At 37.6% G+C, this 19,378-nt stretch overlaps 1 protein-coding gene across 1 annotated transcript in view; it reads right to left on the bottom strand.

Annotated features, from left to right (window-relative positions):
* Window positions 1-285: 285 nt before the first annotated feature.
* LGR4 (leucine rich repeat containing G protein-coupled receptor 4) overlaps window positions 286-19,378 on the bottom strand; it is a 96,740-nt gene continuing 77,647 nt past the window's right edge. Inside the window, exons 5-18 of the mRNA XM_007117349.4 lie at window positions 18,566-18,781; window positions 17,655-17,726; window positions 15,527-15,595; window positions 14,550-14,621; window positions 14,296-14,367; window positions 13,889-13,957; window positions 11,842-11,913; window positions 10,644-10,709; window positions 9,865-9,936; window positions 7,920-7,991; window positions 7,540-7,665; window positions 6,604-6,719; window positions 6,265-6,348; window positions 286-3,351 (exon numbers count right to left, since the gene is read on the bottom strand). Coding sequence (XP_007117411.1) covers window positions 2,075-3,351; window positions 6,265-6,348; window positions 6,604-6,719; window positions 7,540-7,665; window positions 7,920-7,991; window positions 9,865-9,936; window positions 10,644-10,709; window positions 11,842-11,913; window positions 13,889-13,957; window positions 14,296-14,367; window positions 14,550-14,621; window positions 15,527-15,595; window positions 17,655-17,726; window positions 18,566-18,781 — 2,455 coding nt within the window. The 3' untranslated portion in view covers window positions 286-2,074. The remainder of the gene's footprint in view (window positions 3,352-6,264; window positions 6,349-6,603; window positions 6,720-7,539; window positions 7,666-7,919; window positions 7,992-9,864; window positions 9,937-10,643; window positions 10,710-11,841; window positions 11,914-13,888; window positions 13,958-14,295; window positions 14,368-14,549; window positions 14,622-15,526; window positions 15,596-17,654; window positions 17,727-18,565; window positions 18,782-19,378) is intronic.

Raw genomic sequence — 19,378 nt, forward strand, 5'->3', positions numbered from 1 at the left:
CTCTCAACATTTCTTCTAATACTCTTAAAAATATTTTACTTCAATTTGCTTAGTTTAACACTAAGGAAATTCATTAATATACCTCGTATAAATTAAGGCAAAATAGATTGCTTTCCAGAAACTTTAATAATTCAACACACTGCATACAATATTGTATTTCCTACCATATGTATAGCACAGTTTACCACATATTTTAGATATCTGCTATTCTATTTTTTAAATGAATGAAAGTATTCAGTAACATGACTTTTGAAAAAAAAAAACTTTTAGCTAGATTTTTTACCAAGTTATGATTTAATATTTATCAGATGTGTAAATATACAAACTTGATAGCAATTTAAAAAACTTGTGAATAGTAGGCCTTACAAAATTACAACACACTGTAAATAAATCCCTCCCACATTTTATACAAACTACATGATTTTGATATACAAAGATTCTGTTTTTATTACACTGACAATATACAACCAAGACTATTTACAATGCAAAAAGTATATAAACCACAATTTAACATTCTGCTACTGGCAGCCACTATAGTTTAGGAGGTAGCTTTAATTAAACGAAATGAACAGAAGCCACATTTCCCAACTTGTGTTCTAAAAATAATTTACATAAGATAAAAATTCATTATATGCACATTATATACAGTTTAATTTTTAAACTGCAATCTAGCTTAATGTTTTTTAGTATCTCCTGAACAACTAATATGGCAGTGGGTTTGCTACTGATTTAGTACATTGTTCAAAAAACATATTGAACCTTTATAACTTTAAGACTCCACATAGTGAACATGTCAAAAATCTATAGGTGAGAATCAAGTAAGATTTTTGATTTTTAAAGACATAGGCCTAAGCTTTATGCCTTTTTTTTTTCCTTAGTGACATATTTGGCTTGTCAGGCCTAAGCTTTATGCCTTTTTTTTTCTTCCTTAGTGACATATTTGGCTTGTCTCACAAGAACACCGTTTCTGAGCTGTTGCACAGGCTCTTGTAAATCAAAGTAAGGGGGAAAATGTATGGCAGCTTCCATGTAATGGTATAGGTTCAGGAGAATCCAGCTCACTAAGAAATAAATGTAAGTGCTTTGTGTCATAATTACTCCCAATTTCTTCCAACTAAATGAAATCACTTGCCACAATTTACTTTCTGTATAATTTAAACTATAGGTAGATCACATACCAACAAAACTGGAAAATACTGATAGCTCCAAGGATATTAGGACGTGTTTTATCAATGCGAACATTACACGGAGCCATCGAATCCCTCAGATACTATTAAAGTCCCATGTAAGTAGTTTAGCCAATTCTACTAATTCACACAGCAATGAGCCCTTTACTTTTTCCTAATAGTGTGATCACAAAACACTGAAGAAAAAATTACTGTGATCGAAACAAAGCAGTGTACAATGACTGAAAACAAATGTGTTCAGTTATTCTTTTAAAATCTAACAGTTGTTAATATTGTTTTAAAAACATCTTCAGATTTTAGATTTAAATCTCTTAAACAAAATCGATGATTCTATTATGTCAGAGATGGATTAGAAAATGCAAGACGATAATGCCTACATGCACTCTCATAGTCCTATCTGGGAAACAATCCCTTTTTTTGGCCCTGCAGTAAGTTGTCCTGAGATTAATGATGAAACATTAGGTAAAATTAGCAAGACTTTTTCTTCGGTTATACAAAATCACCATTTAAAATATTCTTAAAAAAATATTAACAGCTGTTCTTTATCTTGTGCTTAATTCAGAAATAGGTATAACTTTGCTTCTTATGGATCAGAAAAACCTAATGCTATATTGCTATGATATACATAGAATCTTTTTCAAGTTATACATTTGTTTCAAATAGACTACACATTGCTTGGACACTGCATTTTTTCATCCATTGATAGTTTAGGCACTTGTTCTTTGCAAAGATCTGGTTTAAGAAATAAACTGCCGCCTTTCTCCTTCTTCTAAGTGACACCAGGCAGTGATCACAGAAGTGCTTCCCAGATGAGAGATCAGACTAGGGTTCATTCTATAAACACTGTGATTTGGGTTGATGGGGGAAACAGTCACAAACACACTGATTCAGTCTTTAACTCTTGGGAGATTGTAAGCATAGCGCACCAAAGGGAATCCTCGACTCTGATAGAAGCAGGCTCGTCCACAGGCCTGCACCTGGTCAGAACTGTCCGAGACAAAGGAATCTTCTTCATCTGCATAATCAGAGTGGGCAGACTGCGTGCCACAGTCGGACCAATAGCCGTCCGGTCTTTGGCAAGAACCCACTGCCAAGGCGGGACAGCTGTGTGATTTTATTAAGTGTTTGCAGGACACTGGCTTTGTCAACAGAAAGGATTCACAGCAGTCACACACAGTCAGGTTACCCTGCAAGTGTGAGTACATGCTGCAGTCATAGTAGAAATCCTGTTCCACACAACCAGCTTGGCTGCTGATGGAAACCGACACGGATCCGCTTTTCTTGGTAATATGTCGCTTCAGTAACTTCCAGTCTTCTTTAAACTTTGGGTTGAAGAAGACATACAGGACTGGATTCAGGCAAGCAGGCAATGGGAAAAATATCAGAGTAACAGACTTCATTATTTCGGGGCTGATAGAGATGGCAGTGATCAATGGTGCAAACGAGAAAAATGCTACGGGGCAGAAAAAGATGCAGTTGGTGAAGATGAGCCAAGCAACATGCTTAATCATGCTAGAATGTGAGTTCTCTGAAAGGTCTTCTTTTTCCAAGTTGCAGTAGAGTTTAGTGTAGATGATGGCCATTAATAAAAATGCTAGTGAGTTTAATAGCACTAAGGTTACGGTAAATCCCAATGATGGGGTCTCTCCTGTGGGAAATGGCAAGCACAGAGGTGATGCAGAATATTCCCCTCTGTGGAAAAGGGGAAAACAGCCTGCTACTGCAGCACCCAGAAGAGCAAAAAGGGCAGCAATCCGGAACTGTCTGAGATGATTGCTTTTCCCATTTTTCATTATATCTTTTGCAGATAAGCTTCTTTCGACGGCTGCTAACATTAATAAAAATATGGCACTTTCTGAGGAGAAAACGGCAAGAAACCCAGCTATCTTGCAGCCACTGCCAATCTCCCACCAAATGCCAAATTCGGCAAATCGGCCCCAGGACACAGCATCCAGAAAAGTTAAGATGCCGGTATAGGCTCCCATGAATAAGTTAGATACAGAAATCAAACCTATGAACAATTTGGAGGAAGGCAGTGATGTACAAGATGCAAATGTTGTTAAAATGACAAGCAGGTTGAAAAACAATGCAACCAAGAAAATGAACCACACAGTAAGACGGATCATCCAACTTCCCAGTAAATGTTCACAGGGCTTAAAAGCACCTAAAATGAAAGAGAGAAAAGACAATTTATAAAAGACCATATTCCATATGATATGGCTTGAGAGAGAAACTAATTAATCTACTACCAAATTGAACTGATCCAAATTGAAAAGATGACCATTTCTTAGATATTTTAGTCATTGGACTGGGCTATTTAAAAATTTATTTTAATATGTTGTTTTAACATATATTTATTTCATTTCTTTTATTAACTATTTGGCAAACCATACAATGATATTTAAAAGAAAATTTTCACTTTTTCCTATACCTAAGTTAATATACATAGCACAGTGTCTAGTACCTGAAAGGCACTTCATAAACTGAGGGCTTGCAATCAGATATACTAGAGTTTGAGTTTAGGGTTCATAACTTGCTGCTCTTACTTGAGAGGGCAACTTAAACCTCTAAGAATTTCATTTTCTCACTTGTGGATAATAACACCTATTTCACAGCGTTGTGTAGCTTAAGTAAAATTACATACACAAGGTACTTAAGCGGGCTACTGGGTACATAGTTGGACTTCAGTAAATGTCAGGTCCTTTTCTTCTTCCTTCCTAGTTCCTAATATACTTTATACTAATTATATATTATATGTATGTGTAATACATATATTTTTTTACATATTTCTTATAGCTTTCAAAAGCAATCTGATGAAGCAGGTTAAGATAGGTATAACTATCCCCATTTTTCATCCAGAGAAACTGAGATTTCAAAGTGTTTGCTTGACCTGACAGAGGTCATTCAGACAGTATGAGAGCCAAATCACACCAATGTTAACTAGTAATGTAAAACTACGTCCAATAAAACCCTGCATAACAAACTAGGATTGCAAGAACTAATTTAGTAGCTGAGTTGTATGTTCTAGCAACTGACTGGCATGCTAGTTATGTCCCAAATGACAACTGTTTTATTTAAAAGTTAGTGAAAACAGGGAGATCAGCTCCGTGCTTTGTGTCCACCTAGAGGGGTGGGATAGGGAGGGTGGGAGGGAGACACAAGAGGGAGGAAATATGGGGATATATGTTTATGTATAGCTGATTCACTTTGTTATACAGCAGAAACTAACACACCATTGTAAAGCAATTATACTCCAATACAGATGTTAAAAAAATAATAATATTAAAAAAATAAAAGTGTAGTGAAGAAAAACAGAATTTTGTCTACAGAGCATAAGAAAACTATGTACTGCAACTGCCCAAAAGACACATTCTAATTTATGTTTCTGGATTGTCCTGAAGTTTGATACATCCCATAAAGCAACTTAATCATTGAGATAGTCACAGACCTAACAAGCCAGCTCTGCACCATTCATATGGATCTGACTCAAGAAACTTAAAAAAAAAATTTTTTTATCTAATTATTTTTTTTTATTCCCCCGTCAGGGAAGTGTTAAGAGGAACCTTTCACCTTTATCTCTGTATCTGAACTCATCCTTCTGCAAAGAACTAGGAGTAGCTAATCCGACCTGGGAGAACAGGACACCCTTTGGAAAGTGTCTGATTAGTGGGTGGAATTACTTTCCCTCAAAAGCCTGGGAAGCTGGCTCCACCCAGTCTGTCTTTGGAAACCTGCTGCTTCCTCCAGTTTTAAAAGAAGGTTCCTGCTCTCCTCCACTTCCTGCTTCAGTGTCAGCACATGGCTGTCTCTGTGTTACTACAAGTGAGTGGAGTAGTGGAAGCAGACCTGCACTTCACTCCTATTGCCACCTGGGGAGATGAGCTCAGACCAACTTTCCTCCTGGTTGACCCCCAAGGTTTAAAATCAGTGTGGAAGAAATAGAATCTCTGCATATTCAAGTTTAGACTCTCCTTTAATGAAGACGTTCCCTTCCTTATGTTCATTCTCCAACACAAGAACCCCAGCAGGGCAAGTGACCCCTTAACTTCTACGAATCAATAAACTAAATAACTGCACAGACATGAATGATTCTTGTTAATCCCATTCACTCAGCTGATCACTTTAAGATTATTCGCTACACCAGGCACTGTGCTAAGTATTAAAAGAACACATACACAGCCTCTGAAGAAGCTCACAATTCAGTAGTAATCATTAAAGAATCCATAATATTTACGATTCTGAGTTATAAAATTAATGTCCAGATCATCCTGTGTGATCATATTAAAGAGGAATCTACTTCATAGCACACAATTTAGCCATTATTTAAATTTTTCTTTAACAGTAAAATTCTAAATCCATCTTCTCTGATAGATTAGGCAGAATACAGTCATGACCAAATATGTGGTGTCAATTTAATAACTTTCCCAAGTCTACTGAAGTTCAACGAAATAAAACAGAAAGAAAAGTAATGGCAACCCACTCGTCGCAACTAGAGAAAGCCCGCGCACAGCAACGAAGACCCAACGCAGCCAAAATAAACAAACAAACAAATAAATAATTTTTTTTAAAGTAATGGCAAGGGCTTCCCTGATGGTGCAGTGGTTGAGAGTCCACCTGCCGATGCAGGGGACACGGGTTCGTGCCCCAGTCCGGGAAGAGAGAGGCCCGCGTACCGTTAAAAAAAAAAAAAAAAAAAAAAAAAAAAAAGTAATGGCAAGGTTTCATTAAAAAAAAAAAAAAAAAAAAGGATAACACTAAAAACCTTACAGACCAGTAACTTCTAGAATTAGACCTAGGGTTAAAGTTACATGAAGAAAGAGCCTCTCCATCCTTACTGTGCATAACTCTCGTCTGGGGAGCTTGTTAACACAAAGATTCTGAGTCACTGGGTCTGGGCCTGAGATTCTGCAAGAGATGCCTAAGCTCCTTGTATACAGACCACACGTTGAGTCAGGCCTTTTGAAACCATCTAGTCACACTCCTGTTACAGAAATCATATCTATCCCTGGAAGTTTTAGGTATATCTGCCTAATGTTTGTTTAAAGCGAGAAACTGCAGTTAAATGTGTTAGGCTTACCTGTCGAGGGTGTACAGTGGATAATGATCTGACTGTGCTCCTCCTTTTCAGCACTGCTGGTGACAACTGCTAGGTCAGTGGGACCTGAATATATAACACAAACCGTTTAATTCAAGGTTCCAGCAGTTCAAAAGACCCATCTTTTCCTGCAGTCTTCTCTCTTGTACATGATATAAGTTCAGCTTGCACCAGGCTTAATAACATATTAAAGATGTCAGGAACACAGTACACAAAAGCCATTTTTCTCCACAGATTTCACATTGATCCTTTGCAAACTGATTACAATTACAGAGACTTTGATTAATGCTGTGTTCTATTTTCAAAAGTTCATGCACTTGCCTTTATCCTTTGCCACACTGTGATCTTGGAGGCTGTTATCTTCTGTGTTTGAATGTGCATAAGAGTCACAACCCCAAAATGCACAACACTGATAAGCATATGGTACAGATAAAGACCTGGAAAAAATGGCAAAATCTATACTGAAATACCAACCTCACAGACATGCTTTTGTTCTGTACAAAGTAAATACTTTAAGCTGCTCATTATCCTCTCTGGACTTAGTTTCCTCATCTGTTAAAAAGCTCTGGTATCAGATGACACCATGAGTTTCTCCATTTATATAAGGTATGCTTTTAAAAACAATTTGAATCAAGCCATCTTTAAAATTTAATAGCAATACTGCAATTTAAAGTAAAATCTTATCAGACTCCTTTTATAAATGAATTAACCACACCCAATTTATCATATGAAACTGGTAGTTTCATTTAAAATTAATGTCCCAGGTCATTTGTGACTTCACACCATTAAATGAATTCACTTTGTTCATGTAAGTATAATGAAAATATTTATTCTCTTCTCCCATAATAATATTCCCAAACCCTCTCTCTACGATATCTAGTGAGGTCCCCTCTCTAACTCTAATGTCTCTGTGAAGTATTATCACATTGTATCAATTTTCTGTAGGTTCACATGTGCTTTCTGCCATCTTGTTGCAAATGACAAATCCCACTATATACAAAACCATTCTGATGAAGGGCTAGATTATCTCTTTGACAGCAACACGGTCTGCAATTCATGTTCTCAACAACTATGGACTAATGCTCATGTTCTATTTTTTTCCAAGTTTGTGAGGACTGAGGTTGAAAATACTCTTAAATGACAGCCTCCCAGAAAATCTGGGAACCACAGCAAAAAACAAAACAAAACCCCAGGACACTCTATAATCTGGAGGCTTACCAAAACTTCCACAAAAAAGAAAAATAAGCAAAAACACACCTGAGATTAACAAAGTCTTTTGCTGCTAAGGCTTCTTTCAGCTTGAAGTTGCCCACAAGTTTCAGCTGATTTAGTCCATTTAGGCCTTCCGTTGGAAATGAAGTTAATTCATTGAAACTTATATCTCTAAAATGTGAATAAGACTTCAGATTAACTCCTAAGACACAAATCTGTACATGCGTTAACATCACAAGTATCAGAGCTCTAAGAGGAAGTTTAGGTGTACGAAAACCATTTCAGAAGCTGCCACTACATCATAGCAGGTTAGCATTTATACAAGGGAACACTAAAAAGAGAAAATGATTTGGGTAGGACAATGCTAAAACACAAATTTCTGCAGACTATTCACTACTTTCATGATATTGCTGCATGAAACTTACAGGTTAGTTATTGACCCAAGCTTGGCAAAAGCTCTGTCGTGAATTTCATGGATCAGGTTTCTACTCAGATCTCTGCAATTATAAAAATAAATTGTTACTCTTTTGAAATAAATTCCAAATGCAGACTACACTTTAGAATCTGCTGTAGTCACAATATCCCTGATAAGATAACAAAGATCTTTAATCTTGTTCAACAACATTTTTAATGTTTACATTAAAGTCCTTCCCTTCACAGCCAAATATTTCTTGGAATGTGTTCCAGGGAGCAGTAATTCTAGCTGGCATCTGTTTCAAACAGTTGTGAATTTTCTCCACCTAATCATTCTGATACTAGTTCAAAAATACAAGAGATATGATATAACTTCTGGTACTATTAACTAGGTGAGGAAAAGCACAGCTCCTGACAAAGCTGAAAATAAAAACAGGCTTCAGGTTATTTGCCTTCTCAAAGGTTAGTGATAAGGCCTTGAGGGAAGACAAATAATCAATATGCAAACAAGAGCATTCCAGAAGGGCTTCAGATATCATTCTTTCCCCAAGCAGGAAATAAAAACCATATCAGCACCAGAGCCATATACTATATTCAGGAACACACCCTGAGGATTTCTGATATTACAGAATTAATAAAACAGAGAAATAATCTGCAACCACACTTACACGGAGCCTTAATGGAAATTTAAAGATAGGTTAAATTCATTCCATGACACATCTCCTGGATAACAGGAAAATTCGACAGACTTGGTTCCAAATCATGAAAAGGCCAGCTAGCTTTTCATTGTTGTCACTTATCAGCGCTCTAGAAGTGATGGCAGCTGTGAGCCAGTCCCCTTCCCCACTACGGCCCAGACCCACAGGAAGCCTGTTAGCAACAAGGAAAGGTCCAGCAACCCAACTACCAATAAAGTATTTTTCTAGTAGACGCATGTTTAATTTCTTAATGGGGATCTACTGGAAAACATGATTTTAGTATATGTGATTTCACTTCACTGTCAATGTTTCAAATTATTTTCTGTATAAAAAAAAATTGTTCCCTATTTAGTGTACTGCGTCTTCTGCATTGCATGAAGGCCGTGACATGGTTTATCTTAGTCACCTCTGTATTCCCAAGTGCTTAATAGAGTACCAGGCACAAATATGCACTCAAATACAAATCACTTTTTTTTTTTTTGCCTCTCACTGTTGTGGCCTCTCCCATTGCGGAGCACAGGCTCCGGATGCGCAGGCTCAGTGGCCATGGCTCACGGGCCCAGCCGGGCCCAGCCGCTCCACGGCATGTGGGATCTTCCCGGACCGGGGCACGAATCCGTGTCCCATGTCCATGACTCTCAACCACTGCGCCACCAAGGAAGCCCACAAGTCACTTTTTAAATGAGTGCTTCTACTGCATATCAGCTGTGTTTACCATGATAGGTACCCCGGTGCAGGGGTCAGCAAACTTTTTCTGTAGAGGGCCAGATAGTAAATATCCGTCACCTCTGGGGGTCACACGGTCTCTACTGCAACTATTTGACTATGCTGTAAGTATGGTGAAAGCAGCTTTAGGCGATTCTTAAACAAAAAGGCAGGGCTGTGTTCTAATAAAACTTAATTTACAGAACCAAGAGGCACACTGGATCTGACCCACAGGCTATAGTTTGCCCACCCAGCCCCTAACAAACTGGCAAACTTCATGATTATGACTTGAAAACACACAAGATGCGTTTCTCAAGCTATACACGTTATACTTTTTCACTCACAAATGGGCACTCTCATAAATTAGCTAAGGTGAAAAAATGCTGAAAGGAAATTATTTATGAAGTACCATGTGGTAAAGTTTGAAAAACAATATTCATGCATAATAAATCCTATATTTAAGTATATCTACTAACATGGGAATTATAATGATACATTAATTTACAGTTTAACAAAAATTTTATTTGTCTCTAATAATCACAGAGGAACTTACAGAATCCTTAGGGATGTCAGGCCTTGAAAAGTATCTTCCTTTATTTGGTGGATCTTATTACGTTGCAAAGAACTAAAAAAAGAATAAGAATTAAAGATAAAAGAAAGAGGAAAAAAGCGAGAAAATATTTTCTATTTTGAAAAATAACATTTCTTAATTAAACTTTTTCTAAGTTTAAACATTCATTCATGAGTAACATTAATTGATCTTGTTGAAAGTAAAAGGAACTGTTGTTTCCTCGTCTAGAAGATGAAAGGGCTAGACTAATTGGTATTTCACCCAAAATTACACTGAGAGTTAAGGTACACTATCTAAATTCCTCACCAACTCCACACAGGAGTGACAGCAGGAAGACAACATAGTAAGAAAGGACCCAAGACAACGCAACCATACCAAGTACCACAGAAGGAAGGTCAGAGGAAGGAGGAGATAAAACATGGGAGTATAAGTTCCTCCCTTTCCTGACCTCTCAGTCAACTCCCACCAGAGCTGTCCTGTATAACTACACTGTAGATATCCACATCTGGACCAGTTTTTTGTTTGGTTGGTTTTTCATATACACCACCCTCCTCCCATACCATCTCATAGAATGCCTGATAGGTGCCCAATAAATGCTGGTCGCATGAACACACCTGGTACCATTGGACATTTATTTATAGGAACACCTAATTATGTGAATATCTAAGATCTTAATATGAAAGCCATTTATTTACAATAGGAAAGGCTCAATGAATTAACAATAGACCAGAGCAAAAAGAGTAAGTCAAAGACCAACTTACATTTCTTCCAGAGCATGGCAACCATTAAAGCTGGGAAGGTCTTTTATATTGTTGTAAGATAAGTCCCTTAAAATAACGGAAATTAACAAATTAATTTTATCTTATCAGAATACTACATTATGAGAGCTGTACCCAGAAGCACTGAAAGCAGTGCTAAGATCTGTAATAAAGAGATATGTCTGAACAAAAAAAGCAACTTAAAAAAAAAAAAAAAAAAGAAAAGCAACATTTTTTTCTTTACCCAAGACTCATAAGCTTTCTAGAGCACCTACCTCAGTGATAGAACAGGCTTAAGATTGGCAAACTTCAAGTACATAATGTTGAGTATAGACAATATAAAATATATTTTAAAACATTAAGAATATACAATAAATATGAAAAATACAGTGCAGAAAATATATAAAAATTATGTCCAAATGGTAGAGTTATGAGTTTTTAATTTATATTTTTATAATATTGTTTATACCATAAATAATTTCTATGTTGTTATTGAATTTAAAAGCTGTAAGAGGAGTGTTATATGTACTCACATTTTAAAAAATATTTATAGTAAATAAAAAATTGGGACTAGTTAACTGTTAATCCCATTCAGTGTTTCCTCAGTGTTATCATTGTGTTTGATACTCCATGACACCATTTAATTACTTGCTTGATCAGTCAGTGATTTATTTTGTTACTATCTCTTGCCACTGAATACTTGTTAACAACTTAGGAACTTAATTGTTTGTTCCTGTGACAACTTTACATCCTTTATTTACTTTTAATTTCCAGGGCAGCTTAGAGATTTTGGAAAGCTCCATGCTTAATTGGTTCCCGATCCAAGAAAGACTGGGGCTCTTACTTGGGTTATGGATGAAAGAGCAGCATACAGAGAGCTAACTCCCCTGGGGCAACTAGAACAAGGATGAGGAGTCAGGATAAAAAAAGAAATCAAGGAAGAGACTAGTTTGGTTTTACTTTGTTCAAAGTAAAGTCACAAGATGTGAGATATACATATAGCTGTAAAATCAAATTCAAATAAACATTACCTACCTAGGGGGATACTAAAATTCCTGTTCATTTCCATGAAGGGAACCAATAAGAAATAATTATACCTTAATGTCACCTACTGAAAAGAGTTCATTAAAAATAAAACTCAACATGTGTGAAGTACATAAAACAAAGAAAGGCAGGAGAAGGGAAGAAGAATCCAACTTACAAAGTCCTAAGCATCTTTTGTTCTTGGCACAAATTACTGGATATGCTGCTTATCTTTGTACCGGTCAAGGTCCTATGGAAAAACATGGTCTAAGAAATGACTCAAGTTGAGATGGTAAACAAAATGCTATTCTCATATAGAAAAATACATGTTCACATACTTGCATACAGACTAGAGTCTATGTATCCCACTGCCAAACTACTCCCTAAAGTAACGCATGTGGGAAGAAGAATGAACCCTCAATACCCATATTATTTTCATAGTAATGCAGAAGAGCTTGTGACAAGAGAAGTTAATATTGTCCAGGTGATAAGCTTGAGTTCTCATGTGGACCAACAGAAAAAAATGAATCCGTAGTCACAGCCTGACCACAGTCACCTGCAAGTTCTGTCACCCCCTCACCCCCAAAACATTTGAAACCAGGATAGCATCCTGCCCCCCAAACCATGTTTCTATCTTTTCTTTCAATCAACCTGACTCAATGTTCTGAAATTTTCTTTTAATCCCTGTATGATCGGGCCACTCAAGATGGCTGTTCTCTTGCTCTCTGTATAGCCCCTGCCTGACCAGGGCCTGCTTTACCTACACCCTACTCACCTGACTGACCTTCTTGCATACTTGCCCCAGAACCCAGCTGGTGACAGTTCTTATCAAAGGGTGGTGAGGGGCGTGCCCCTCTGCTGGTTTCCCTGGTAACTAATGAGCCAACCTGATGTCAATTCCTATAACTGGCAATCTCCCCTTCCCCCGCCCCCGGGAGCGAAGACTGCCGCCATGTCCTGCCTGCCGTGTGCCAGCGGGGTGTTGCTCCAGGACCTTGCCTCAGACACGTAAGCTCGCCCATCCATTAAACCACTGCTGTCTCTGTTGCTGACTCTGGGCTCTTTCTTTGGTCTTGAAGCTGGACAAGTGCAGGTCTTATAGACCTGAGGGGTGCAGCCCAGCAATCCCCTCCCTCTCTGCCTCCCCATCTGCAGTCAGTCACCAGTTCCTGTTCTTTCTTCTTCTATAGGTCTCAGCATCTGACCCTCTCCATTTTTACTGCTACTATGCAGATCAAGGGTGAAATGATGCAGAGAGGGGTAGAGGAATCTCAGGCCACATGGAGGAACTCCAGTGATGGACTGAAGACACAGAACTCTTGTGGTTAAATGTGTTCATTTAGCCAAGTGGAGTATTCCCATGGCCTCCTCACCATTCTACCTCTAGTCTCTCTTCTTACCCTCCTCACGCCTCCTCCTCCAACATTTTCAACACCTCCAAACTGCCGTAAGAGTCAACTTTAAACTCCTTAGCTCAATGCTTCCCAACTTTTCTTACATCTTGGCACACATGAACGTTATAACTTCAGCAGCACACCGTGGTAAGGCTCCTTGTGGCAGAGACCCTAACCACATCAGGCCCCACGTGGCTTCTGGAGGGCTGAGGTCATCAAGATCTTAGATGCACCTGCAGCCCATTCACAGGCTGCACACTGAGAAGCTTTACCATAACCAAATGTTCAGTACTCAAGGTCTGTCACTTTAAAATTACAAGCCCAACAATTTTCCAGATTTCTCCATATCATTCCCCATTTGATTATAAACATGCAATTTTAGCTATATTTGATCATCTGTATGCCATACCTGAGTATATTTTCAGTATTCCTGGTTTTACTAAATCCTGCCTTTCTAAATAAAAGACCAGGTCTGGGAAACCTGACAGTATCCAATTTCGAAACATTTCACCTCTTCCATAAAGCCTTTTCGGATCGTCTACATCGATTGCTCCACTTCTGAACTCCTAAAGCACTGCTTCTAATTTGGTACTTACTTACTGCCTTATAGTTTCAGTGACCTTTTCAGAACTTACCTCTCACATACTAGGCTATATACTCTACCTGAGTTGACTGACTCCAAACCCAATATATCCATCTCTATGCATGATATTCACAAACCAAGACTGTAGAAATCAACATTAACTCATCATCATCACCAAAAAGCACTGGCAACCTACTAGCAGGCCAGTGTTATCTTTACACAGCCCTTCTTCAAAGGGCCACACTTACAGACTCTCCAGATGGACAGTTCCAGTCAGATTGGGGAACCGCTGTACCATGCTTGCACCACGAATGACTCTTTAAGAAATTGGGAGATAAAAAGTAATTTTAAATAAAAAATTTTCATAGATAATATTTTCATTTTATTTTTTAAACAGCTTACAATTACAGTACCACTATACCTAAAAAGAAGATTAGTTTCATCTCTTGACTGGACCTGAAAGTGTGGTAATTTTGACCAAGTGTTCACATAAATTAGAACCATCGTAAATTTTCAAAATTGTCTTTTGGATTTCCACCCAAGAAAAAGAAAATAAAAGATTCTGTTTTCTGCAGCTACAATGATAAATTCTAGTTTTCCATTACAGCAATTGTGTAAATATTCAGGTTTGTTTTTAAATTTCTATAATACTTACAAGGAATGCAGATCAGATAAATTGTGAAATGCCGAGTTCCCCACAAAAGATAGAGGATTATCATACAAATGTCTGTAAAAATAGCCAAAAAAGCAAAGTTTTCATATGTTCACAAGCACTCCAACACTAAATCTATGTTCACAAAGCTCATATATCTAACAGCCTAAATTTTCATTCTTTATCCAGATGTTTGGCATTGTACAGACATTGCTTTACATGATTACATATTAAAAGAAAATTTCCAAACTACTTACATAGTTCTTAAGAGTGGATTACCATCAAATGCTCCATCAGGAATAACAGAAATAGAATTACTGTGAAATAACCTACAAAGATAGAAGAAAAATATTTTGAAATGCTTATCCCCTTGAGAAATAAGTTAAAACCTGAATATCTACTACTGTTCAGTAGGATGTAAAATATAACTGATAACAACTACATGAAAATTTCAAAAATGTGGGGAAACTGAATTTTTAATTCCATCTCATCTTTTTCAGGACCATACCTAATTCTTTTTAAACCCACTGCTTAACCTACTACCACTGCCAGGTCCCTTATATACATTTAGTTTGTTTCATCCCCAAAGAACTTTAGACTGCAAGAATCACAGGTATTCTAACCCCAAAATCTCTTTCATTGTCACCTGCATTTAGTTTTTAAGCAATGCATCTCAGAATATTAGCTATTAACTCATGACACACGATCTCTGTTATGCCATGTGCATTCTTATCTCTGACCTTGACAAATCCAACATCTAAAATGCTCCCTCATCTCTTTCATTTATCTAAATATTTCCATTCTTTCAAGTCCAGTCAAATTCCTTCTCTTTGGTGATATCTTTTCCAATGACCCCAAGCCTCAATGAGGTCTTTTTCTGGAATGATTTATTTATCCTATTCATTCAGCACTTATTTCCACCTAGAAACCGCTCTCTGTCTTACATGGTCAGCCTCCCCAGTGGGAATAAGACCACAGCTCCTACAAAGCAGAGACCATACCTTATGGCTGGTTTCACCGGAATCCAGCCATATACAGTAGTCTATGCTCAAAATTGTCTGTGCTAGCCAATATAATTCAATCTGTATGATCCTGTGTGTGTGTGTGTGTGTGTGTGTGTGTGTGTATTATGATACATGTAATGGAACAAAGATGTTCTAAAATCTCATTGTTGGAACATTAAATGGTGAGTTCTAGGGATATTAAGGCACAGATAGAGCAAAGCAATACTCACAGCTCTTTTAGGCTGGGAAGGGCTTTAATTGCCTGAGGAAATTCCCCCAAATTATTATAGTTCAAGTCCCTGGAAAAAATTGGAAAAATATGTAAGAACATTGAAGGATGGTCACAATTTATAAGGTATTTTGGTACAAATTTTTCTTTCATTTTTAAATCACATCCTCTGGATGGTAATCTTTCTTTGACAACCAATTGCCAGTCCATTTAATTAAATTTACACCTTTTCTTAGATTACTGAACAGAAAAAAGAATCTTAATTCTTCTATGATGTTTTAAGTCAACAACTTTAAAAGTGCAAAGAACTCTCAGAATCACATATTACTGGTGCATTAAATAAACAAATCACCTGAAAGGCAGTTCTCCATAAAATAGAATTTATTGACTATCATTTGTAAATGACAATAGCCTGAAACTGAGGTTTCTATTATAGGTTTAGAGTGGCTTCCTGAAATTCTGGTATGAGGGCAGCTGACCTCAGCCCTAACATCAGCAGGATGACCTAAGTATGAATAAGGAGAAGGACCAGGACGGTTTCATACAACTACGGTCCTCAAGTGGGTTACAAATTATTGAAAAAGTTCCATTAATTAGGAGAGAGAAAAGCCATAGTGATCTGTACTTTTTCAGGCTCCGGACGCGCAGGCTCAGCGGCCATGGCTCACGGGCCCAGCCGCTCCGCGGCATGTGGGATCCTCCCGGACCGGGGCACGAACCCACGTCCCCTGCATCGGCAGGCGGACTCCCAACCACTGTGCCACCAGGGAAGCCCGATCTGTACTTTTAAAAGTCTTAATTCTGAGTGTATTTTATTTTATTTATTTATTTTTTGGCCATGCCACAAGGCATGTGGGATCTTAGTTCCCCAACCAGGTATCGAACCCTCATCCCTTGCTTGCACTGGAAGCGTGGAGTCTTAACCACTGAACAGTCAGGGAAGTCCCTCTGAGTGTATTTAAACTTTAATTTCTTTTATCCTAAAGAGAATGTTAGCATATGATCAGCGATTGATTTCAGAATGGGAGTAAATAAAATCAAAAGGCCAGCACCTTTGATTGTTGTTGAAAACAACAAAAAGTTGTTTTCCTTTTCTACATAGAAAAAAATGGTAAATAAAAATTTAACTGGGAAGAAAAGGTTTAATTTTAATATAATTAGAATAATTATTGGAATAATACAAGGTTTAGGATCAGAAGACCCGCCCAGTCTTTTGTTCCACTGGTATTTACATACTTAGAAGAACTGGGTTTGGCAGTATCTTCTTCAAGAGCTTCAACTTTCAAATATCCACTGATGCTTACTATCTTTTAGTGGTTTAAACAGGAAAGTGAATTAATAGAGTACTAAAAGATTTTAAGTCTTCTCATTGACTGACAGGTAACCCAAAAATTCAATTAAACAAAATATTACAAACCCTAAGCATTCCAATCAGATGTTACTCAGCCACCTAACTGGGACATTCTCTGAATCATTTACTATACCACGATGGCTAATATTATAAATCTCTGAATAAAGGCAACTAGTACAAACCAAAACAACAGAAATAAAGATCCTACTCTTGATCACACACAGTTGCACTATGTCTTTTGCTCATATCATGGTACAATGGACAGTTTTGAAACAGCCAGAATTCTCAAACACTTTAACAATAGAAACAACAACAAAAGTGTCCTAAGCAAAATGGAAACCTTCATCGCATTTAGCATATAAAAGCAGAGATGGTATTCAAACCCACTGTTAACAATTAGCAAGGCAACTGAGATGAGGGAGAAAACAAAGAAACAAAACAACTTTTCCAGTATTAATTTTATAAGGTTCAAAGTTCCAAAACTGCCTATCATACTAAAAAAACCAAAGTTTTTGAAAAGGTGTACAGCTTGGCAGACTGAGCTGGTTTTACCATGTCCTTTTGTAAGAAATATCAATCTGGTGCGCCATTTTTAACAAGAAACCTGGATTAGTTTTCATGACTGTGTTATCTGAAGGCAAGACTTTAGTCATGTATTAAAGCAAATTAATAATGAGCTGAACTTAAGACCGTTACTTTTTTCCTTTTTCTGCAATGAAATGCAAAATTCCACTGTCAACCTCCCAAATGTGATCATCCAAACTACGAATAAACTTACAAGGTCTCCAGGTTATCGAGTCCATCGAAACAGTGTTGACCCAGGCTTTTAATTTTATTGTTATGAAGATGCCTATGGAAAAAAGCATCAGAATGACTTTTGCCTCACCCAGAAGCAACTATTATAATGTTTTACATGTCTAAATTGGTAGAGCTTAAAGGAATGGTGCAGCTAAACATTGCAACACTTGACTAATGGAAAACAAATAGCATTGGGTAGCCATCTCTTGATAAACACTGCACAGACTCGGATTCACTGAACATAGGAGGCCAGTGGAAAAGGAACATATCTCTAGTGGAAAAGGGGTGCACACATGGAAGATTCTTGAGTATTTACCCATATCCAAACAAAAGTTTTGATGAGCTTTTAATTATATGAAGCGAAACTTTGATGAGTTCTCCTATGGGGAGGTGGGGGTGTCAGCTTACATCAGTGAGAATCGGTAACAGATTTTACAAGAAATGCCACTTTATTATGTCCAAGTTTTTGAAACAACAGAAAATCACATACTCTTTGAATAGACAGTAAAAACATAAAGTATCACTGAAACTCATTTTCTATGGGCGTCTCCAAAAGGATTCCGCCTCTTTTAACACTGAATGCATTGCTGGGATACAAGTAAAAGCTGTACCAGTGCTTGCTGAATGACCCACTTTCTTCTCCTGACTACAAATGGCCATTTATTTTTGAGAGATTCCACTGTTACCATCCAATGTTCATTTTTAAAAAATTATCCTGTTTGTATTTTTAAAAGCCAGCACATGTAATTTTGTAAAAAAGGCAGATCCCCCAAACACCAGCTCTCCAAGAACATACTCAGTGAGGTACTTTCATAACAATTTGTCACAAGAACTCTGCTTTTGCCCCCAAATTAACACAAATATATAGTATTAAAAGGGGTGGATACTTACAGAACCACCAGGCTGGACAGGTTAGTAAATGCAAAATCCGGGATGCTGGAGATTTTGTTGAGAGCCAAGGTCAGTGCCTGCAGGGTCGGCAGATTGCTGAGGGGATGTACTGGCACCTCTGTCAAACTGTTGTCATCCAGCCACAGATGCCGTAACTGAGTGAGCCCCTCAAAACTGTCCTCAGGCACTGCGGTGATATGGTTGGCATCTAGACGCCTGACAGAAAAAAACAACCACCTTCAATAATGGATTCTAGTGGAATGAGTCAAGGCAAGTCACACAACTCTCAGGGTTCAAAAAAAAAAACAAAATGGAGTTATAAAAATGACCAAAGCCACAGCATTCCTTATTTCTTTAATTTCACTAGAAGTTTTCCTAAAATTTAACAATGTTTCCAAGATCAGCATATGGAACTCAGTTGTCTCCCTTCCTCCATAACAAAGGGATGCATACAAATCTGAATCCTTCAAGAATCCTTGGCTAAGCACAACTGTATGGCAGAATGATATATTAAATAAAGAAAGAAACTCTCAAAGCTCAAGCTCGAATTTTATGTTTCAGAATGTACTTATCAAAAATATAGAAAGCCCGTGTGCCTAGAGCCCGTGCTCTACAACAAGAGAAGCCACCGCAACGAGAAGCCCACGCACCGCAACGAAGAGTAGCCCCCGCTCACCTCAACTAGAGAAAAGCCTGTGCGCAGCAACGAAGACCCAACGCAGCCAAAAAAAAAAAATATATATATATATATATATAAAAAAACAAAAAAAAAAGAAAAGCCTGTGCGCAGCAACGAAGACCCAACGCAGCCAA

This window comes from Physeter macrocephalus, chromosome 16 (assembly GCF_002837175.3).
Source record: "Physeter macrocephalus isolate SW-GA chromosome 16, ASM283717v5, whole genome shotgun sequence".
NCBI lineage: Eukaryota > Metazoa > Chordata > Mammalia > Artiodactyla > Physeteridae > Physeter > Physeter macrocephalus.